This window comes from Panulirus ornatus, chromosome 73 (assembly GCF_036320965.1).
Source record: "Panulirus ornatus isolate Po-2019 chromosome 73, ASM3632096v1, whole genome shotgun sequence".
NCBI lineage: Eukaryota > Metazoa > Arthropoda > Malacostraca > Decapoda > Palinuridae > Panulirus > Panulirus ornatus.
In genome coordinates, this window is record NC_092296.1 from 15,083,840 (window position 1) to 15,107,983 (window position 24,144).

The following is a 24,144-nucleotide window of genomic DNA, read 5'->3' on the forward strand; positions in this document are numbered from 1 at the left end:
TTTTTTATTATACTTTGTCGCTGTCTCTCGCATTTGCGAGGTAGCGCAAGGAAACAGACGAAAGAAATGGCCCAACCCCCCCCCATACACATGTATATACATACGTCCACACACGCAAATATACATACCTACACAGCTTTCCATGGTTTACCCCAGATGCTTCACATGCCTTGATTCAATCCACTGACAGCACGTCAACCCCGGTATACCACATCGCTCCAATTCACTCTATTCCTTGCCCTCCTTTCACCCTCCTGCATGTTCAGGCCCCGATCACACAAAATCTTTTTCACTCCATCTTTCCACCTCCAATTTGGTCTCCCTCTTCTCCTCGTTCCCTCCACCTCCGACACATATATCCTCTTGGTCAATCTTTCCTCACTCATTCTCTCCATGTGCCCAAACCACTTCAAAACACCCTCTTCTGCTCTCTCAACCATGCTCTTTTTATTTCCACACATCTCTCTTACCCTTACGTTACTCACTCGATCAAACCACCTCACACCACACATTGTCCTCAAACATCTCATTTCCAGCACATCCATCCTCCTGCACACAACTCTATCCATAGCCCACGCCTCGCAACCATATAACATTGTTGGAACCACTATTCCTTCAAACATACCCATTTTTGCTTTCCGAGATAATGTTCTCGACTTCCACACATTCTTCAAGGCTCCCAGAATTTTCGCCCCCTCCCCACCCCATGATCCACTTCCGCTTCCATGGTTCCATCCGCTGCCAGATCCACTCCCAGATATCTAAAACACTTCACTTCCTCCAGTTTTTCTCCATTCAAACTCACCTCCCAATTGACTTGACCGTCAACCCTACTGTACCTAATAACCTTGCTCTTATTCACATTTACTCTTAACTTTCTTCTTCCACACACTTTACCAAACTCAGTCACCAGCTTCTGCAGTTTCTCACATGAGTCAGCCACCAGCGCTGTATCATCAGCGAACAAAAACTGACTCACTTCCCAAGCTCTCTCATCCCCAACAGACTTCATACTTGCCCCTCTTTCCAAAACTCTTGCATTTACCTCCCTAACAACCCCATCCATAAACAAATTAAACAACCATGGAGACATCACACACCCCTGCCGCAAACCTACATTCACTGAGAACCAATCACTTTCCTCTCTTCCTACACGTACACATGCCTTACATCCTCGATAAAAACTTTTCACTGCTTCTAACAACTTGCCTCCCACATCATATATTCTTAATACCTTCCACAGAGCATCTCTATCAACTCTATCATATGCCTTCTCCAGATCCATAAATGCTACATACAAATCCATTTGCTTTTCTAAGTATTTCTCACATACATTCTTCAAAGCAAACACCTGATCCACACATCCTCTACCACTTCTGAAACCACACTGCTCTTCCCCAATCTGATGCTCTGTACATGCCTTCACCCTCTCAATCAATACCCTCCCATATAATTTACCAGGAATACTCAACAAACTTATACCTCTGTAATTTGAGCACTCACTCTTATCCCCTTTGCCTTTGTACAATGGCACTATGCACGCATTCCGCCAATCCTCAGGCACCTCACCATGAGTCACACATACATTAAATAACCTTACCAACCAGTCAACAATACAGTCACCCCCTTTTTTAATAAATTCCACTGCAATACCATCCAAATACATCGTTCCAGTTCCCTCAATGCCCTGCACACCTTTCACTCTCCTGCATGTTCAGGCCCCAATCGCTCAAAATATTTTTCACTCCATCCTTGCACCTCCAATTTGGTCTCCCACTTCTCCTTCCCTCCACCTCTGACACATATATCCTCTTTATCAATCTTTCCTCACTTATTTTCTCCATGTGTCCAAACCATTTCAACAAACCCTCTTCTGCTCTCTCAACCACTCTCAAACACCTTCTTCTACTCTCTAAACTACACTTTTTATTATCACACATCTCCCTTACCCTTTCATTACTGGGGATAGGGTAGAAAGAATACTTCCCACTATTCCCTACAGGTCGTGAAAGGCAACTAAAAGGGGAGGGAGCGGTGGGCTGGAAATCCTCCCGTCCTGTTTCTTTAATTTTCCTAAAGGGGGAACAGAGACGGGGCCAAGTGAGGATATTCCCTCTAAGGCTCAGTCCTCTGTTTTTAACACTACCTTGCTAAAGTGGGAAATAGTGAATATGTACGAAAAAAATCTAAAATCTAAAAACAATTTACTTCCTCCAGTATTTCTCCATTCAAACCTACCTCCCAATTAACTTGTCCCTCAACCCTACTGAACCTAATAATCTTGCTCTTATTCACATTTACATTCAACTTTCTTCTTTCACACACTTTACCAGACTCAGTCACCAACTTCTGCAGTTTCCCACCCAAATCAGCCACCAGTGCTGTATCAGCGAACAACAACTGACTCACTTCCCAAGCCCTCTCATCCAGAAAAGACTGCAGACTTACCCCTCTCTCCAAAACTTGTGCATTCACCTCCCTAACCATCCCATCCATAAACAAATTAAACAACAATGGAGATATCACGCCCCTGCCTGCAAACTGACATTCACTGGGCACCAATCACTTTCCTCTCTTCCTACTCATACACATGCCTTACATCCTTGGTAAAAACTTTTCACTGCTTCTAGCAACTTACCGCTCACACCACATACTCTTAATACCTTCCACAAAGCATCTCTATCAACCTTATCATATGCCTTCTTGGAAATAGTAATTAGAGGGGTCAGAATGATCATCCTTCTTTGGGATGGGATGTATCAATGCATGTTTCCAAATAGAAAGAAAAATTTGGTTTTTAAACAAACAGATGAGCAAGTGCTGGTGCAAGTTTAGAGGCACATTCTTTCAGTACATGGGGATGGATGCCATCAGGACCAAAAGCATTGCATGTGTCCAGGGAGAAATGCTCTTTGAACAGTCGTAAAGGAGATTATGGGTAGGGGGATAGGATAAGCAAGAGGAACATCAGGGATGAAGGAACGTAAGAGTCACCAAGGTGAAGTTTGAGGAGAAAAAGGAACCAAAGAGAGATGCTAATCTATGGAAGAGACAGCTCTTGTACTGTCAGAGGAAAGATGTGAAGGAAAGGTAGATCGACAGAAATTGTTAGAGATGCCAGAAAGACCTATCAGTAGATGACAAGGAGAGGTTATCACACTTCCTATGAATAAAGGAAAACTTTGCCTAAAGGATACCATGCTTGCAGTGATTACAGGCAGCAATAAAAGCTGAATGGGAGTCAGAGAAAGGAGAATCTTTCTAAGCCCAATATGCCTGACCCCTTATGTGAATGACCTCTGAACAGGAATTGCTGAACCACGGATTGGGAGAGGAGTTCATCCTGAGAGAAGAGGGGATAAATGCTTCCAATCCCACAAGAATATCCTCTGCCATGCATTTGGTGGAGACAGAAGCATCACCACATAAGAGAGAGTAATTTATCCAAGGAAAGTCGGAAAAGAAGTTACCTAAGTTATCCCAGCCAACCTTGTTGAAGTGCCAATATCTGTACTTAGAAGAGGCAGCTGGAAGGGAGGTGCCATTAAAATACACACATTTATGAGAGTGTGATCAGGTGAACCAACTGGGGGTAAAATTGTGTACTTACAGCTGAATGGACTGGAGGTGAAAAATAGATCCAGAATATCAGGAGAGTCATCACAGCATTCAGGAATATGGGTAAGGTGGGAGATAATTTCCTCTAAATCATTGAGAATGGAAAATGTAAGGGCTTCAATCCCTCCACCATCCGTATGGGAGGAATTCAACTATTCCCTATGGTGAATGTTGAAATCTCCAAAGTAGAAGATATTGGCTTGTGGGTGAGAGGATGTCAGTCTCACGGCAGGAGTTTTGACAGCCACAGAAAGATATAAAATTTGTAGAACCAGGAGAGCAATAGGCAAAACAGAGGAAAAGTGTGGTAGTTGGGAGACAGACCTTGAGCCACATAATATCAAATTCTGGATATTCAAGGTCCTTGAGGTATGCAACAGGTGTAATGATGCCTGAATAAGCACAAACACCACTTTTGAACTGGAATCGTGATGAAAATTATGGTTAGATATGAAAAAGGGAGTACTGAGAACATCATTATACAACTGTGTCTCAAGAGAAGTAGAAGTAAGATATTTGGAGAGGTTACTAGAGAGATGGTGTTCAACAGAGAAGAGGTTACTAGAGAGACCATGAATGATGATATAGTGAATAGATAAAGGTCTAACTGAGAGGGAAAGGTCATGAGAGGGGCCAGTACTACTACTGTCAGAGCCCTCCCCTCTCATAGACAGTAGAGTTCGGTGGAAACAGAGATTCTTAGCACCCCATGATCCCAGGGATTAGGAGCCACCAATTTGTTGAACACTGTCATGCTAATACTTAAAAATGTTTGAGTGGACAGGAGTTTCTGTCATGGCAAAATTTCACCACAGGTACTTGCAGACATGTAGGTACCCTATCATTTCCTATTCAATCAACCCTCCTCACACCACATATTGTGCTCAAACATATCATTTTCAGCAAATCTGCCCCATTCAGTACCTTTTTACCCAGGGTCCTACATCACATCCAGACAATACCATCATGACTATTTGACCCATTTTTGCCTTCACAAACAGTAAACTAACTTTCCACACACACCTCAATACATCCAAAATCTTAGTTCCCTCACCCACCATTTGGATTAGCTCAACTCCCATGTTTCCATTTACTAACATGTCCACTGTCCACCAAGTATCTATAACACTTCCTCCAAGTTTTCTCCATTCAAACTCACACTCCAACTATCCTGTCTCTTTCTAGTGCTTTCATTCATAATTACTCTCAATTCTTGCCTTTCACACACTCAGAAACTAGCCTCTGCAGTTTCTCCCTCGAATTTGCTCTTGCAAAATCACTGTGTCATCAGCAGACAGTATATGACTCATCTCCCAGGTCCCCCCAACACCTGACTCACTGCAGACCTGCCCCTCTTTCCAAGACCCCCACATTCACCTTCCTCACCATCCCATCCATAAACAATTAAACAACCAAGGTGACATCACACACCTTTGCCAGAGGCTCACCTTCACCAGGACCACTCACCCTCCTCTCCTAATATTTGCACATATGCCTTACTCTCCAGATAAAAACTCCTCAATACCTCAAGTAATTCTCTTTCCTCACCCTCCTCCCTTATTACCTGCACACATGCCTTACTCTCCGGATAAAAACACATCAGTGCCTCAGGTAATTTTCTTTCTACGCCATATATTCATAACACCTTCCTTAAAGTAATTCTACCAACCCTATCATGTGCTCTCTTCAGATGCATAAAAGCCACACACATACTCTTCTGTTTCACTTTGAATTTCTCATATAAATTCTTCAGAGCAAACACCAAATCCAAGCCATCCTCTTCCACTTCTGGAACCACATTGTTCCTCCCCAATTTGAAGCTGCATGCATCCCACCACCTTCAAGATCACAACTCTCCCACATAACTTACCGAGTATAATCAAACTTACATGTATTTCAAATGTTCACTTTTATCCCCTTCCCTTTATGCAATGGCAATATATAAGCATTCTGCCAGTTCTCAGTGAAAAAGATGACTCTCTAATGCTCATAAACAAAAAGAGGAAAAAACTCACCATGGGTGGTCCTTCACCTGGTGGTCCCATTGGGCCCATTGGTCCCATTGGCCCCATAGGTCCCATAGGCCCACCCATTGGTCCCATTGGGCCTCCCATTGGTCCCATAGGCCCAAGTGGACCCATGGGTCCTCCAGCAGGACCCCACATGGGCCCCCATGGGCCTGGCCCTGGACCCATGGGTCCAAAACCAGAGCCTGACTGGTTGCTACCATCCATGGGCTGCACTTGAGTATTACCTACAGAGAAAATACAAGCAGAGTTATATTCCTGCAAAAATACAGCACACATCTACTTATATCATAAATAACATTTCCCACAAAATATGCTTAGTATCAGATACAGAAACTTTTAGCCCCATGTACTATATAAGACCTAACAACAAAGAATAACATACTAGATGAATGCTTTCCATCCACTGGTTTAGTTACCATATTAGTGAAGCAGCTATCAGATCTCTAAGTAATGAAATGAGAGCAAAGAGCACAAAGTGAAGCAAAGAGGTTACAACATAGGAAAAACACTGCAGTCTCTGAAAGAGAAGTTTCTGAAGATGTGAAGATGGAACTGCAGGATGATGGCAGCACATGAGAATCAATTTTCTAATACAGGGACTTTCTACTACGCTTTTTCAACTCGTACATGATACACAAATAAAGCCTTTACACCTGCTCTACTAATTATAGCTCAGACATCATAAAGAAGTTAAATCAAACAACTTAAGATGGCTGTCACTCCCTCCTCAACCACAAGCTACTGCAAACTAAATTGAATGCACTTATCATGTCATACATTGACCTAGCTTATTATACTGGTTAGTCCCATCCATCTCACATAATAAGCCTACTTCTCAAAAAAGAAAGGTCTCATCATAGCATAAACTGCCAACAAGATGGGTAGGTTGGAAACTGTATGCATTTGGTTTCTATACACAACAGCCTGAGAAAAAATGTGAACAGATGAAGCAGTTCTTCATCCGTTCCTAGAGCTACCTTGCAACTTGTAAATGACAAAAAAGTGAAAAAAGTTTACTGTTATGTTTCTACAATCACTCTTGAAGTAGAACCTTCAGACACAATTGAAAATGTGAAGGAAAATAGTGAAATTGGAGAAACAATGTAGCTTAGACATTGAAGCTTATTGATACAGTGGTTAAATTGATGAAAACTGCTATTGACGTTTGTGTAAATAAATTATACATTTCCTTTTTTCCATAGCCAGAGGTTGAACCATTATGTGACATTCATTTTTTTCATTCATTTCAAGCTAGAAGTTTCAGTTTTCTAATTGTTTCTTACATTTTTCATATGTATATATATGTATGTGTGTGTGTGTGTATATGTGCGTATGTATGTGTATGTGTGTGTATGTGTATATGTATATATATATATGTATATTATCCCTGGGGATAGGGGTGAAAGAATACTTCCCACGTATTCCTCGCGTGTCGTAGAAAGCGACTAGAGGGGACGGGAGCGGGGGGCCAGAAATCCTCCCCTCCTTGTATTAACTTTCTAAAATGGGAAACAGAAGAAGGAGTCACGCGGGGAGGGCTCATCCTCCTCGAAGGCTCAGAGTGGGGTGCCTAAATGTGTGTGGATGTAACCAAGATGTGAAAAAAGGAGAGATAGGTAGTATGTTTGAGGAAAGGAACCTGGATGTTTTGGCTCTAAGTGAAACGAAGCTCAAGGGTAAAGGGGAAGAGTGGTTTGGGAATGTCTGGGGAGTAAAGTCAGGGGTTAGTGAGAGGACAAGAGCAAGGAAAGGAGTAGCAATACTCCTGAAACAGGAGTTGTGGGAGTATGTGATAGAGTGTAAGAAAGTAAACTCTCGATTAATATGGGTAAAACTGAAAGTTGATGGAGAGAGGTGGGTGATTATTGGTGCATATGCACCTGGGCATGAGAAGAAAGATCAAGAGAGGCAAGTGTTTTGGGAGCAGCTGAATGAGTGTGTTAGTGGTTTTGATGCACGAGACTGGGTTATAGTGATGGGTGATTTGAATGCAAAGGTGAGTAATGTGGCAGTTGAGGGAATAATTGGTATACATGGGGTGTTCAGTGTTGTAAATGGAAATGGTGAAGAGCTTGTAGATTTATGTGCTGAAAAAGGACTGATGATTGGGAATACTTGGTTTAAAAAGCGAGATATACATAAGTATACTTATGTAAGTAGGAGAGATGGCCAGAGAGCGTTATTGGATTACGTTTTAATTGACAGGCGTGCGAAAGAGAGACTTTTGGATGTTAATGTGCTGAGAGGTGCAACTGGAGGGATGTCTGATCATTATCTTGTGGAGGCTAAGGTGAAGATTTGTATGGGTTTTCAGAAAAGAAGAGTGAATGTTGGGGTGAAGAGGGTGGTGAGAGTAAGTGAGCTTGAGAAGGAGACCTGTGTGAGGAAGTACCAGGAGAGACTGAGTACAGAATGGAAAAAGGTGAGAACAATGGAAGTAAGGGGAGTGGGGAAGGAATGGGATGTATTTAGGGAATCAGTGATGGATTGCGCAAAAGATGCTTGTGGCATGAGAAGAGTGGGAGGTGGGTTGATTAGAAAGGGTAGTGAGTGGTGGAATGAAGAAGTAAGAGTATTAGTGAAAGAGAAGAGAGAGGCATTTGGACGATTTTTGCAGGGAAAAAATGCAATCGAGTGGGAGATGTATAAAAGAAAGAGACAGGAGGTCAAGAGAAAGGTGCAAGAGGTGAAAAAAAGGGCAAATGAGAGTTGGGGTGAGAGAGTATCATTAAATTTTAGGGAGAATAAAAAGATGTTCTGGAAGGAGGTAAATAAAGTGCGTAAGACAAGGGAGCAAATGGGAACTTCAGTGAAGGGCGCAAATGAGGAGTGATAACAAGTAGTGGTGATGTGAGAGGGAGATGGAGTGAGTATTTTGAAGGTTTGTTGAATATGTTCGATGATAGAGTGGCAGATATAGGGTGTTTTGGTCGAGGTGGTGTGCAAAGTGAGAGGGTTAGGGAAAATGATTTGGTAAACAGAGAAGAGGTAGTGAAAGCTTTGCGGAAGATGAAAGCCGGCAAGGCAGCAGTTTGGATGGTATTGCAGTGGAATTTATTAAAAAAGGGGGTGACTGTATTGTTGACTGGTTGGTAAGGTTATTTAATGTATGTATGACTCATGGTGAGGTGCCTGAGGATTGGCGGAATGCGTGCATAGTGCCATTGTACGGCCCAATTGAGTCTCAATTCACAGATAATAAAGTTTGAAACAACCAAGGTACATATACACTTTGAGAGGTACGTTCACAGGACCATGTACGCCATCAATTTGCACATAGCTTGTTCAAATGAAAAGGTTGATCAATAGTAGTATTCTTTACTCATCTCTGCTTGAAATTAGAAAATGCACACTGATGTACTCTTATCTGCGAGGATAAAAATTCAGTGCTAAGCTTTGAAGTTTTACTTTTGCATATCATACACTTTTAAGTATTTACAAGCTTATAAGTGCTCTTCAAGGTAAAAGCAACATATGTGTGGTAGCAACTTTTAATGTCATGATAAATTTTTCAGAGAAAGCACATAGTCGTGCTTCCATTGGAACACGATTGTTTCCAGTGACATAGGTTTGGCAGGGATGTTCCCACCCTTCGATAATTTCCATATAACTTAGCGGTATGATCAAACTACATGATTTAAAGTTTTCAATTAGCCAAGTTACCTTTGTGGCAATAATGAGCATTGCGTTAGTGAAAAAGATGACTTCTATGTCATAAACAAAGGGTAAAACTCACATGGGTGGATCCTTCACGGTGGTGCCATTGGGCTTGGTACATGTGGCCAAGGTCCTATAGGCAACCATTGTCCATGGGCTTATTGGTCATCTGGCCAAGTGGCCATGGACTCGAGCAGGACGAATGGGCCAGGGCTGGCCTGAAGCTATGGGTCCAAAACTAGAGCCTGACTGGTTGCATGAACCATGGAAGGGGTGCACTAGTTGGCTAAGCGGGAAAATCATGGAGGTTAATACTGCTAAAAATACGCAACACATTACTTATACATAAAATAAATTTCGAAGAAATATGTTAGTACCCAAACAATTTTAGATGTACTATTAAGACCTACATCAAAGAAATAGAGTGATGATGCCATCCAGAGGTTTAGTTAATGAGATTTGGAACAGTATGTGTAGTGTATTGAATGAGGAGCAAACGTCAAAAGTGAAGAAAAGGTTAAATAAGAAAACCGGTTTGGAAGAGAAGTTCTGTTTGAAGTGGTTGAGGAACTGAGGATGATGGCAGACAAGATCCAAATTTCTAATACTGGGACTGTGTGAGAACGAAGTAATGAGACAATAAACCTAAATGGCTATAATATAGTCGGATAAAAAGATTTAAATCAGACTTAGATACTCGCAGGTGAACCTAAGCACAAGCTATGAGACTAATTGAGCACTTTGTATACGGTTGACTAGCTTATATACGTTAGGTATATCTCACATAATAAGCCTACTTCTCAAAAAGAAAGGTTCATTAGCGATAATGCTAAATTTGGTTGGGACGTATGCATTTGTTACTATACTAATGGGCGGGGGTTGACAATTGTGACGTTCAGTTCTTCCTCCGTCCTGAAGCTAGCATACAATTATAAAAATACAAAAAAATGAAAAAAAATATGTTATGTTTACCCCAAGGACCATCTCTAAAGGACTCTATGCCTGTTTCAGCAGCAAGACAGCCACATCCATTTGGTGGGACACATGCCAAAAGTGCAGTGATGTTGTGCATCTTACATGGTAAGCACAGGACAATTGGGAAGTATGTGTTCAGTATTTTCAATACAGAAGTTCCACATTGGGAATGACGGGTCTTCTAATGTGATGAAATGATTTTTGTAGAGCTTATTGTGCACTTTCTTCACAAACATATGATCCATCCATCTTTTACCACTTCTGAAGCCACAATGATCCCCATAAACTGGAGCTCTGTGCATGCTTATACCTTCTCAATCATCACTCACCCATACAACATCATTAAGGACACTCAACAAAGTTATACCTTTGTAATTTGAACATTCACTTTTGTCCCCTTACACATCACCACTAAGTAGGTATTACACTAAACCTCAGGCACCTCACCATAAGTCATATACACCATGATAATACTAGCTAACCGATCAACATCACAGAAGAGGAGGGATCATGGGGGAAGGGGAGACAAAGATGATACAAGTTTGGAGTGAGGGAGGATATGGGATGCCTGGGCCTAAACATTCAGCAGGGTGAGAGATATGAAAGGGAAGGAATGAAATGGATTAATGCGGTATATAGGGTGGGGAGGGGGTTGCTATCAATGGGATGAGCCAAGGCATATGAATCTGTTTAGGTCAACCAAGGAGTATACTGTATGGCATGGCTATGGATGATAGGCACTTGTTCCTGTATGTTACACATGACAGTTAGAATTTATGCATGCAAATGAGGCCATTGTTTGTTCGAGATGCTATGTCACTACTGCTGGAGAGGTAGTTAGGTGTATATAAAAAAAATAAGAGCCTAGTTCCCTATCCAGGACCTGAATGGCTATAAAATCCATCATGTGAGGGAAGGTGTCTATTTACAACAACTGCCAGTTTCTTACCATTGCCAGATTGCATGTTGTCAGCACTACTACGACCACTTCCACCACCATCCTTTCGGGGGCGATCACGTCGGCGGTCTCGATCTCGATCTCGGTCTTGCCTATCCCGATCACGGTCACGATCTCTATCATTATCTCTTGAAAGAAAATGTTAAACAGATTAGGTTAAAGTACTCGGTAGGGACACTATGAAGGAACCTCTAAAAACACTGCTGGAAATGCACTTAGCCAGTAGCCTGTTGAGGGTGTGACATTTAAAGCTAAGAAGTGGAACTGGAGTTCACCAGTTATGGAGACTCTTCTGCTATGGCCATTCCTTGAGGAAGTTCCTGAAGCGAACAGGCATCAGAGATATACAGAGAGATAGATAAAAATATCAACACATTTACATAAATAGGAAAATAAATAAACAAATGAGTACAGTATATAAAACATGATACAATATTTATAGAATTTCTTTTATACATATTCACTGTTGACCACCTTAATGAGGTAGTGTCAAGGACAGAAATTAGTGCCTTTCTGGAAAAAATCATTGCTGGGTCCTTCATCCAGTTCTCCTTTTCAAAGGTAATATTACAGGTAGGGAAGATTTCCAGTACCCTTCCTACCACCTTTCCCCACAAGTCACAGAAGGTGACTAAAGCAGGTATGAGTGTGGGGCTGGAAACCCTCCCCTACTTGTATTTCAATTTCGAAAAGAGGAAACAGAAGGAGAGGTCAAATGTGGAGTGCTCATCCTCCTCGAAGGATCAGACTGGGGTGTCTGAATGTGTGAGGATGTAACCCAGATGAGAAGAAAGGAGAGATAGGTAGTATGTTTGAGGAAAGAAACATGAATGTTATGGCTCTGAGCCAAACGAAGCTCAGGGGTAAAGGGAAAAAATGGTTTAGAAACATCTTGGGAGTAAAGTCAGGGATAGGTGAGAGGACAAGAGATAAGGAAGCATGAGTTGTGGGAGTATGTGATACAGTGTAAAGAAGTAAATTCTAGATTGATGTGGGTAAAACTGAAAGTGGATGAAGAGAGATAGGTGATTATTGGTGCTTATGCACCTGGTCATGAAAAGAAAGATCATGAGAGGCAACTGCTTTGGAAGCAGCCTTATGAGTGCATCAGCATTTCGGTGCAGGAGACCAGGTATTAGTAATGGGTGACTTGAATGTGAAGGTGAGTAATGTGGCAGTTAAGGATATAATTGGTATGCATGATATTCATTGTTATGAAGGGAAATGGTAAAGAGCTTCTGAAGTTGTGTACTGAAAAAGACTAGTGTTTTAGCATATATGGTTTAAAAAGGAAGATATACACAAGCATACATATATGAGTTGGAGAGACAGTTAAAGGGCAATATCAGATTACTTACTGATTGATAGGCATGTAAAAGAGAGACGGATGTAAATGTGCTGAGAGGAGCAATGGTTAGATGTCTGATCACTATCTTGTGGAAGCAAAGGTGAAGATCTGTAGAGGTTTTCAAAAAAGGGGAGAGAATGTAGGGAAGAAGAGAGTCGTGAGAGTAAGTAAGCTTGGAAACTCTAGGGAGGACAAAAAAGATAATTTGGAAGGAAGTAAATAATGTGCAAAAAACAAGAGAAGGAATGAGAACATTGGTGAAAGGGGTACACTATGGTAAGGTCTGTGGGGCCTGGATGTGAACAGGGAGCTGTGATTTCAGCGTGAAAAAAGTGGTCTTTTTTGTCTGTTTTCCTCGCACTAACTCCGTGAAACAGGGGGTATCATTGTTGTTTCCAGTGGGGCGGGGTAGTGCCATGAATGGATAGAAGGCAAGCAAGTATGAATATGTACATATGTATATGTCTGTGTATGTATTGGAGTACATGTTAATATGTATATGTATATGTGTGAGCATGGGTGTTTATATATATCTTTTTATTTATTTATTTATTTATTTCTTTGCTTTGTCGCTGTATCCCGCGTTAGCGAGGTAGTGCAAGGAAACAGACGAAAGAATGGCCCAACCCACCCACATACACAAGTATATACATACACGTCCACACGCGCAAATATACATACCTATACATCTCAATGTATACATAATTATACACACAGACATATACATATATACACATGTACATAATTCATACTGTCTGCCTTTATTCATTCCCATCGCCACCCGCCACTCATGAAATAACAACCCCCTCCCCCCTCATGTGTGCGAGGTAGCGCTAGGAAAAGACAACAAAGGCCCCATTTGTTCACACTCAAGTCTCTAGCTGTCATGTAATAATGCACCGAAACCACAGCTCCCTTTGCACATCCAGCCACCCCCCCCCATGTATAAGTATGCTAAGTATGCATATATGTGTGTGTGGACATGTATGTTTATACGTGTATGTGGGTGGGTTGGGGCCTTTCTTTCGTCTGTTTCCTTGCGATACGTGTTAACTATTATTGGATTATGTGTTAATTGATAGGCGCGCGTGAAAGAGAGACTTTTGGATGTTAATGTGCTGAGAGGTGCAACTGGAGGGATGTCTGTTCATTACCCTGTGAAGGCGAAGGTGAAGATTTGTAGAGGTTTTCAGAAAAGAAGAGAGAATGTTGGGGTGAAGAAAGTGGTGAGAGTAAGTGAGCTTGGGTAGGAGACTTCTGTGAGGAAGTTCCAGGAGAGACTGAGTACAGAACAAAAAAACGTGAGAACAAAGGACATATGGGGAGTGGGGGAGGAATGGGATGTATTTAGGGAATCAGTTATGGCTTGTGCAAAAGATGCTTGTGGCATGAAAAGTGTGGGAGCAGGGAAGATTAGAAAGGGTAGTGAGTAGTGGGATGAAGAAGTAAGATTGGTAGTGAAAGAGAAGAGAGAGGCACTTGGATAATTTTTGCAGGGAAATAATGCAAATGATTGGGAGATGTATAAAAGTAAGAGGCAGGAGGTCAAGAGAAAGGTGCAAGAGGTGAAAAAGAGGGTAAATGAAAGTTGGGGTGAAAGAGTATCATTAAATTTTAGGGAGAATAAAAAGATGTTTTGGAAGAAGGTAAATAAAGTGCGTAAGACAAGGGAACAAATGGGAACATCAGTGAGGGGGGCTAATGGGGAGGTGATAAATAGTGGTGGTGATGTGAGAAGGAGACGGAGTGAGTATTTTGAAGGTTTGTTGAATGTGTTTGATGATAGAGTGGCAGATATACGGTGTTTTGGTCGAGGTGGTGTGCAAAGTGAAAGGGTTAGGGAGAATGATTTGCTAAACAGAGAAGAGGTAGTAAAAGCTTTGCGGAAGATGAAAGCCGGCAAGGCAGCTGGTTTAGATGGTACTGCAGTGGAATTGATTAAAAAAGGGAGTGACTGTGTTGTTGACTGGTTGGTAAGGTCATGTAATGTATGTATGACTCATGGTGAGGTGCCTGAGGATTGGCGGAATGCTTGCATAGTGCCATTGTACAAAGGCAAAGGGGATAAAGGTGAGTGCTCAAATTACAGAGGTATAAGTTTGTTGAGTATTCCTGGGAAATTATATGGGAGGGTATTAATTGAGTGGGTGAAGGCGTGTACAGAGCATCAGATTGAGGAAGAGCAGTGTGGTTTCAGAAGTGGTATAGGATGTGTGGATCAGGTGTTTGCTTTGAAGAAAGTACATATTCATACTTGCAGCCTTCATCCATTCCCATTGCCACCCTGCCACACATGAAATGGCACCCCTCTCCCCCCGCGCGCGTGTGAGGTAGCGCTAGGAAAAGACAACAAAGGCCACATTCATTCACACTCAGTCTCTAGCTGTCATGTGTAATGCACTGAAACCACAGCTCTCTTTCCATATCCAGGCCCCACCAAACTTTCTATGGTTTACCCCAGATGCTTCACATGCCCTGGTTCAATCCACTGACAGCACGTCAACCCCAGTATACCACATCATTCCAATTAACTCTATCCTTGCACGCCTTTCACCCTCCTGTATGTTTGAAGGAATAGTGGTTCCAACAATGTTATATGGTTGAGAGGCGTGGGCTATAGATAGAGTTGTGCAGAGGAGGGTGGATGTGCTGGAAATGAGATGTTTGAGGACAATATGTGGTGTGAGGTGGTTTGATCGTGTAAGTAATGAAAGGGTAAGAGAGATGTGTGGTAATAAAAAGAGCGTGGTTGAGAGAGCAGAAGAGGGTGTTTTGAAATGGTTTGGTCATAGGGATAGCATGAGTGAGGAAAGATTGACAAAGAGGGTAAATGTGTCAAAGGTGGAAGGAACGAGAAGTGGGAAGACCAAACTGGAGGTGGAAAGATGGAGTGAAAAAGATTCTGAGTGATCGGGGCCTGAACATGCAGGAGGGTGAAGGGCATGCAAGGAATAGAGTGAACTGGAACGATGTGGTATACCGGGGTCGACGTGCTGTCAATGGGTTGAACAAGGGCATATGAAGCATCTGGGGTAAACCATGGAAAGTTCTGTGGGGCCTGGGTGTGGAAAGGGAGCTGTGGTTTCGGTGCATTATACATGACAGCTAGAGACTGAGTGTGAACGAATGTGGCCTTTGTTGTCTTTTCCTAGCCCTACCTCGTGCACATGCAGGGGAGGGGGTTGTCATTTCATGTGTGGCGGGGTGGTGACAGGAATGAATAAAGGCAGACTATGAATTATGTACATGTGTATATATGTATATGTCTGCGTGTGTATATATATGTATACGTTGAGATGTATGGGTATGTATATGTGCGTGTGCGGACGTGTATGTATATACATGTGTATGTGGGTGGGTTGGGCCATTCTTTCCTCTGTTTCCCTGTGCTACCTTGCTAACGCGGGAGACAGCGACAAAGTATAATAAAAAATATAAATATAAAATAATAATAATAATAATAATAATAATAATAATAATAATAATATCCCTGGGATAGGGGATTAAGAATACTTCCCACGTATTCCCTGCGTGTCGTAGAAGGCGACTAAAAGGGGAGGGAGCGGGGGGCTGGAAATCCTCCCCTCTCGTTTTTTTTTTTTTTTTTTTTTTTTCAATTTTCCAAAAGAAGGAACAGAGAATTGGGCCAGGTGAGGGTATTCCCTCAAAGGCCCAGTCCTCTGTTCTTAACGCTACCTCGCTAATGCGGGAAATGGCGAATAGTTTGGAAAAAAAAAAAAAAAAAAATAATAATAATAATAATAATAATAACTTTATCGAGGATGTAAGGCATGTGTTCGTGTAGGAAGAGAGGAAAGTGATTGGTTCTCAGTGAATGTAGGTTTGTGGCAGGGGTGTGTGATGTCTCCATGGTTGTTTAATTTGTTTATGGATGGGGTTGTTAGGGAGGTGAATGCAAGAGTTTTGGAAAGAGGGGCAAGTATGAAGTCTGTTGTGGATGAGAGAGCTTGGGAAGTGAGTCAATTGTTGTTCGCTGATGATACAGCACTGGTGGCTGATTCATGTGAGAAACTGCAGAAGCTGGTGACTGAGTTTGGTAAAGTGTGTGAAAGAAGAAAGTTAAGAGTAAATGTGAATAAGAGCAAGGTTATTAGGTACAGTACGGTTGAGGGTCAAGTCAATTGGGAGGTAAGTTTGAATGGAGAAAAACTGGAGGAAGTAAAGTGTTTTAGATATCTGGGAGTGGATCTGGCAGCGGATGGAACCATGGAAGCGGAAGTAAATCATAGGGTGGGGGAGGGGGTGAAAATCCTGGGAGCCTTGAAGAATGTGTAGAAGTCGAGAACATTATCTCCGAAAGCAAAAATGGCTATGTTTGAAGGAATAGTGGTTCCAACAATGTTGTATGCTTGCGAGGCGTGGGCTATGGATAGAGTAGTGCGCAGGAGGGTGGATGTGCTGGAAATGCGATGTTTGAGGGCAATATGTGGTGTGAGGTGGTTTGATCGGGTAAGTAATGTATGGGTAAGAGAGATGTGTGGAAATAAAAAGAGTGTGGTTGAGAGAGCAGAAGAGGGTGTTCTGAAATGGTTTGGGCACATGGAGAGAATGAGTGAGGAAAGATTGACCAAGAGGATATATGTGTCAGAGGTGGAGGGAACAAGGAGAAGTGGGAGACCAAACTGGAGGTGGAAAGATGGAGTGAAAAAGATTTTGAGTGATCGGGGCCTGAACATAAAGGAGGGTGAAAGGCGGGCAAGGAATAGAGTGAATTGGATCGATGTGGTATACCGGGGTCGACGTGCTGTCAATGGATTGAATCAGGGCATGTGAAGCGTCTGGGGTAAACCATGGAAAGTTTTGTGGGGCCTGGATGTGGAAAGGGAGCTGTGGTTTCGAGCATTATTGCATGACAGCTGGAGACTGAGTGTGAGTGAATGGGGCCTTTGTTGTCTTTTCCTGGCGCTGCCTCGCGCACATGAGAGGGGAGGGGGATGTTATTCCGTGTGTGGTGGGGTGGCGATGGGGGTGAGTAGGGGCAGACAGTGTGAAATGTGTGCATGTGCGTATATGTGTGTGTGTCTGTGTGTGTATATATGTGTGTGCGTTGGGGTGTGTGGGTGTGTATGTTTGCGTGTGGACATGTGTGTGTGTGCATGTGTGTGGGGGTAGGTTGGGCCATTTCTTTCGTCTGTTTCCTTGCGCTACCACGCAGGCACGGGAGACAGCGACAAAGCAAAATAATAAAAAAAAATATATAACTTATGAAATTCATTATGACTGCATTTGATATATATCAATATAATTATTGAAAATAATCTCTTCGTTTATGATCAAAACGATGTCACTGCATAATGGAGGTCATTGAGAAGTCCATTTGAGAAATCAAAATTGCTGAACAACAGTCAACAGGTAGTAGATGGTAGGCAGCCACCAACCAGGGAGGTATATTACCAGCACTATCCACCTGGGTATCGGGAGGGTTAGTGAACGCTACAAAAAGAGCCAGCAATTACGTGGTCGTCAAGTTGCACTCCTCTGACCCAGGTAGCTGTCTTTACTTTCTGCCTCACCCACATGTGGACTGCTGGCATTCTGTCCACAGGCATACAATCTCTACTTGTCACAAATAATACTTGATAACACAACTCATGCGATTCATACTTCATAACACCAGATTTTCATGTGGTGTGAGTGCTATTCAACTGCCTTGCCTTTTAGTAAAATGGTTGGAGCAACAGAGAGAAGTATAAGGAAGGAACATGAGACAGGAGCATTAGGTAGATATAGTAGGTAGGAATACCAGGTGGGAGCATTCGGTAGAATTAGTAGGCTGGAACATTTAGGTAGAAAAATTGGGTAGTAGTAGTTGGAAGGAACATTAGGTAGAAGCCTCTCAAAACACTGTGCTAGAGTTGCCTTCTGCCAGTGGCCTGTTAAGGGTGAAAAACAAAAGAGTAAGAAACTGCACTGAAGTTTACCAGTTATGGAGACTCTTCTGCCATAGGCACTCCCTTATGCAAGTTCCTAAAGGGAAAAATATTCACAGACATAAAAAGAAAATGGTGAAGAGCTTGAAGATTTATGTGCTGAAAAAGGACTGGTGACTGGGAATACCTGGTTTAAAAAGCGAGATATACATAAGTATACGTATGTAAGTAGGAGAGATGGCCAGAGAGCATTATTGGATTACGTGTTAATTGACAGGCGCGCGAAAGAGAGACTTTTGGATGTTAATGTGCTGAGAGTTGCAACTGGAGGGATGTCTGATCATTACCTTGTGAAGGCTAAGGTGAAGATTTGTATGGGTTTTCAGAAAAGAAGAGTGAATGTTGGGGTGAAGAAGGTGGTGAGAGTAAGTGAGCTTGGGTAGGAGACTTCTGTGAGGAAGTTCCAGGAGAGACTGAGTACAGAATGAAAAAACGTGAGAACAAAGGACATATGGGGAGTGGGGGGAGGAATGGGATGTATTTAGGGAATCAGTTATGGATTGTGCAAAAGATGCTTGTGGCATGAAAAGTGTGGGAGCAGGGAAGATTAGTAAGGGTAGTGAGTAGTGGGATGAAGAAGTAAGATTGGTAGTGAAAGAGAAGAGAGAGGCACTTGGATAATTTTTGCAGGGAAATAATGCAAATGATTGGGAGATGTATAAAAGTAAGAGGCAGGAGGTCAAGAGAAAGGTGCAAGAGGTGAAAAAGAGGGTAAATGAAGTTGGGGTGAAAGAGTATCATTAAATTTTAGGGAGAATAAAAAGATGTTTTGGAAGAGGTAAATAAAGTGCATAAGACAAGGGAACAAATGGGAACATCAGTGAGGGGGCTAATGGGGAGGTGATAACTAGTAGGTGGTGATGTGAGAAGGAGATGGAGTGAGTATTTTGAAGGTTTGTTGAATGTGTTTGATGATAGAGTGGCAGATATACGGTGTTTTGGTCGAGGTGGTGTGCAAAGTGAAAGGGTTAGGGAGAATGATTTGCTAAACAGAGAAGAGGTAGTAAAAGCTTTGCGGAAGATGAAAGCCTGCAAGGCAGCTGGTTTAGATGGTATTGCAGTGGAATTGATTAAAAAAGGGAGTGACTGTGTTGTTGACTGGTTGGTAAGGTCATGTAATGTATGTATGACTCATGGTGAGGTGCCTGAGGATTGGCGGAATGCTTGCATAGTGCCATTGTACAAAGGCAAAGGGGATAAAGGTGAGTGCTCAAATTACAGAGGTATAAGTTTGTTGAGTATTCCTGGGAAATTATATGGGAGGGTATTAATTGAGAGGGTGAAGGCGTGTACAGAGCATCAGATTGGGGAAGAGCAGTGTGGTTTCAGAAGTGGTATAGGATGTGTGGATCAGGTGTTTGCTTTGAAGAAAGTACATATTCATACTTGCAGCCTTCATCCATTCCCATTGCCACCCTGCCACACATGAAATGGCACCCCTCTCCCCCGCACGCGTGTGAGGTAGCGCTAGGAAAAGACAACAAAGGCCACATTCATTCACACTCAGTCTCTAGCTGTCATGTGTAATGCACTGAAACCACAGCTCTCTTTCCATATCCAGGCCCCACCAAACTTTCTATGGTTTACCCCAGATGCTTCACATGCCCTGGTTCAATCCACTGACAGCACGTCAACCCCAGTATACCACATCATTCCAGTTAACTCTATCCTTGCACGCCTTTCACCCTCCTGTATGTTTGAAGGAATAGTGGTTCCAACAATGTTATATGGTTGAGAGGCGTGGGCTATAGATAGAGTTGTGCAGAGGAGGGTGGATGTGTTGGAAATGAGATGTTTGAGGACAATATGTGGTGTGAGGTGGTTTGATCGTGTAAGTAATGAAAGGGTAAGAGAGATGTGTGGTAATAAAAAGAGCGTGGTTGAGAGAGCAGAAGAGGGTGTTTTGAAATGGTTTGGTCATAGGGATAGCATGAGTGAGGAAAGATTGACAAAGAGGGTAAATGTGTCAAAGGTGGAAGGAACGAGGAGAAGTGGGAAGACCAAACTGGAGGTGGAAAGATGGAGTGAAAAAGATTCTGAGTGATCGGGGCCTGAACTTGCAGGAGGGTGAAGGGCATGCAAGGAATAGAGTGAACTCGAACGATGTGGTATACCGGGGTCGACGTGCTGTCAGTGGGTTGAACCAGGGCATATGAAGCATCTGGGGTAAACCATGGAAAGTTCTGTGGGGCCTGGGTGTGGAAAGGGAGCTGTGGTTTCGGTGCATTATACATGACAGCTAGAGACTGAGTGTGAACGAATGTGGCCTTTGTTGTCTTTTCCTAGCCCTACCTCGTGCACATGCAGGGGAGGGGGTTGTCATTTCATGTGTGGCGGGGTGGTGACAGGAATGAATAAAGGCAGACAGTATGAATTATGTACATGTGTATATATGTATATGTCTGCGTGTGTATATATATGTATACGTTGAGATGTATGGGTATGTATATGTGCGTGTGCAGACGTGTATGTATATACATGTGTATGTGGGTGGGTTGGGCCATTCTTTCCTCTGTTTCCCTGTGCTACCTTGCTAACGCGGGAGACAGCGACAAAGTATAATAAAAAATTATTTTTTTTTTATTATACTTTGTCGCTGTCTCCCGCGTTTGCGAGGTAGCGCAAGGAAACAGACGAAAGAAATGGCCCAACCCCCCCCCATACACATGTATATACATACGTGCACACACGCAAATATACATACCTACACAGCTTTCCATGGTTTACCCCAGACGCTTCACATGCCTTGATTCAATCCACTGACAGCACGTCAACCCCGGTATACCACATAGCTCCAATTCACTCTATTCCTTGCCCTCCTTTCACCCTCCTGCATGTTCAGGCCCCGATCACACAATATCTTTTTCACTCCATCTTTCCACCTCCAATTTGGTCTCCCTCTTTTCCTTGTTCCCTCCACCTCCGACACATATATCCTCTTGGTCAATCTTTCCTCACTCATCCTCTCCATGTGCCCAAACCACTTCAAAACACCCTCTTCTGCTCTCTCAACCACGCTCTTTTTATTTCCACACATCTCTCATACCCTTACGTTACTCACTCGATCAAACCACCTCACACCACACATTGTCCTTAAACATCTCATTTCCAGCACATCCATCCTCCTGCGCACAACTCTATCCATAGCCCACGCCTCGCAACCATACAACATTGTTGGAACCACTATTCCTTCAAACATACCCATTTTTGCTTTCCGAGGTAATGTTCTCGACTTCCACACATTCTTCAAGGCCCCCAGGATTTTCGCCCCCTCCCCCACCCTATGATCCACTTCCGCTTCCATGGTTCCATCCGCTGCCAGATCCACTCCCAGATATCTAAAACACTTCACTTCCTCCAGTTTTTCTCCATTCAAACTCACCTCCCAATTGACTTGACCCTCAACCCTACTGTACCTAATAACCTTGCTCTTATTCACATTTACTCTTAACTTTCTTCTTCCACACACTTTTCCAAACTCAGTCACCAGCTTCTGCAGTTTCTCACATGAATCAGCCACCAGCGCTGTATCATCAGCGAACAACAACTGACTCACTTCCCAAGCTCTCTCATCCCCAACAGACTTCATACTTGCCCCTCTTTCTAAAACTCTTGCATTTACCTCCCTAACAACCCCATCCATAAACAAATTAAACAACCAATAAAAAATATAAATATAAAATAATAATAATAATAATAATAATAATAATAATAATAATAATAATAATAACTTTATCGAGGATGTAAGGCATGTGTACGTGTAGGAAGAGAGGAAAGTGATTGGTTCTCAGTGAATGTAGGTTTGTGGCAGGGGTGTGTGATGTCTCCATGGTTGTTTAATTTGTTTATGGATGGGGTTGTTAGGGAGGTGAATGCAAGAGTTTTGGAAAGAGGGGCAAGTATGAAGTCTGTTGTGGATGAGAGAGCTTGGGAAGTGAGTCAATTGTTGTTCGCTGATGATACAGCACTGGTGGCTGATTCATGTGAGAAACTGCAGAAGCTGGTGACTGAGTTTGGTAAAGTGTGCAAAAGAAGAAAGTTAAGAGTAAATGTGAATAAGAGCAAGGTTATTAGGTACAGTACGGTTGAGGGTCAAGTCAATTGGGAGGTAAGTTTGAATGGAGAAAAACTGGAGGAAGTAAAGTGTTTTAGATATCTGGGAGTGGATCTGGCAGCGGATGGAACCATGGAAGCGGAAGTAAATCATAGGGTGGGGGAGGGGATGAAAATCCTGGGAGCCTTGAAGAATGTGTAGAAGTCGAGAACATTATCTCCGAAAGCAAAAATGGCTATGTTTGAAGGAATAGTGGTTCCAACAATGTTGTATGCTTGCGAGGCGTGGGCTATGGATAGAGTAGTGCGCAGGAGGGTGGATGTGCTGGAAATGCGATGTTTGAGGGCAATATGTGGTGTGAGGTGGTTTGATCGGGTAAGTAATGTATGGGTAAGAGAGATGTGTGGAAATAAAAAGAGTGTGGTTGAGAGAGCAGAAGAGGGTGTTTTGAAATGGTTTAGGCACATGGAGAGAATGAGTGAGGAAAGATTGACCAAGAGGATATATGTGTCAGAGGTGGAGGGAACAAGGAGAAGTGGGAGACCAAATTGGAGGTGGAAAGATGGAGTGAAAAAGATTTTGAGTGATCGGGGCCTGAACATGCAGGAGGGTGAAAGGCGGGCAAGGAATAGAGTGAATTGGATCGATGTGGTATACCGGGGTCGACGTGCTGTCAATGGATTGAATCAGGGCATGTGAAGCGTCTGGGGTAAACCATGGAAAGTTTTGTGGGGCCTGGATGTGGAAAGGGAGCTGTGGTTTCGAGCATTATTGCATGACAGCTGGAGACTGAGTGTGAGTGAATGGGGCCTTTGTTGTCTTTTCCTGGCGCTGCCTCGCGCACATGAGAGGGGAGGGGGATGTTATTCCGTGTGTGGTGGGGTGGCGATGGGGGTGAGTAGGGGCAGACAGTGTCAAATGTGTGCATGTGCGTATATGTGTGTGTGTCTGTGTGTGTATATATGTGTGTGCGTTGGGGTGTGTGGGTGTGTATGTTTGCGTGTGGACGTGTGTGTGTGTGCATGTGTGTGGGGGTAGGTTGGGCCATTTCTTTCGTCTGTTTCCTTGCGCTACCGCGCAGGCACGGGAGACAGCGACAAAGCAAAATAATAAAAAAAAAATATGTAACTTATGAAATTCATTATGACTGCATTTGATATATATCAATATAATTATTGAAAATAATCTCTTCGTTTATGATCAAAATGATGTCACTGCATAATGGAGGTCATTGAGAAGTCCATTTGAGAAATCAAAATTGCTGAATAACAGTCAACAGGTAGTAGATGGTAGGCAGCCACCAACCAGGGAGGTATATTACCAGCACTATCCACCTGGGTATCGGGAGGGTTAGTGAACGCTACAAAAAGAGACAGCAATTACGTGGTCGTCAAGTTGCACTCCTCTGACCCAGGTAGCTGTCTTTACTTTCTGCCTCACCCACATGTGGACTGCTGGCATTCTGTCCACAGGCATACAATCTCTACTTGTCACAAATAATACTTGATAACACAACTCATGCGATTCATACTTCATAACACCAGATTTTCATG

General features: G+C 42.8%; 1 protein-coding gene across 1 annotated transcript in view; it reads right to left on the minus strand.

Annotated features, from left to right (window-relative positions):
• The window catches only part of LOC139748269 (ecto-NOX disulfide-thiol exchanger 1), a 217,819-nt gene that overhangs the window by 180,419 nt on the left and 13,256 nt on the right, over positions 1–24,144 (minus strand). The window contains exons 4-5 of the mRNA XM_071661229.1: positions 11,230–11,366; positions 5,634–5,872 (exon numbers count right to left, since the gene is read on the minus strand). Coding sequence (XP_071517330.1) covers positions 5,634–5,872; positions 11,230–11,366 — 376 coding nt within the window. The remainder of the gene's footprint in view (positions 1–5,633; positions 5,873–11,229; positions 11,367–24,144) is intronic.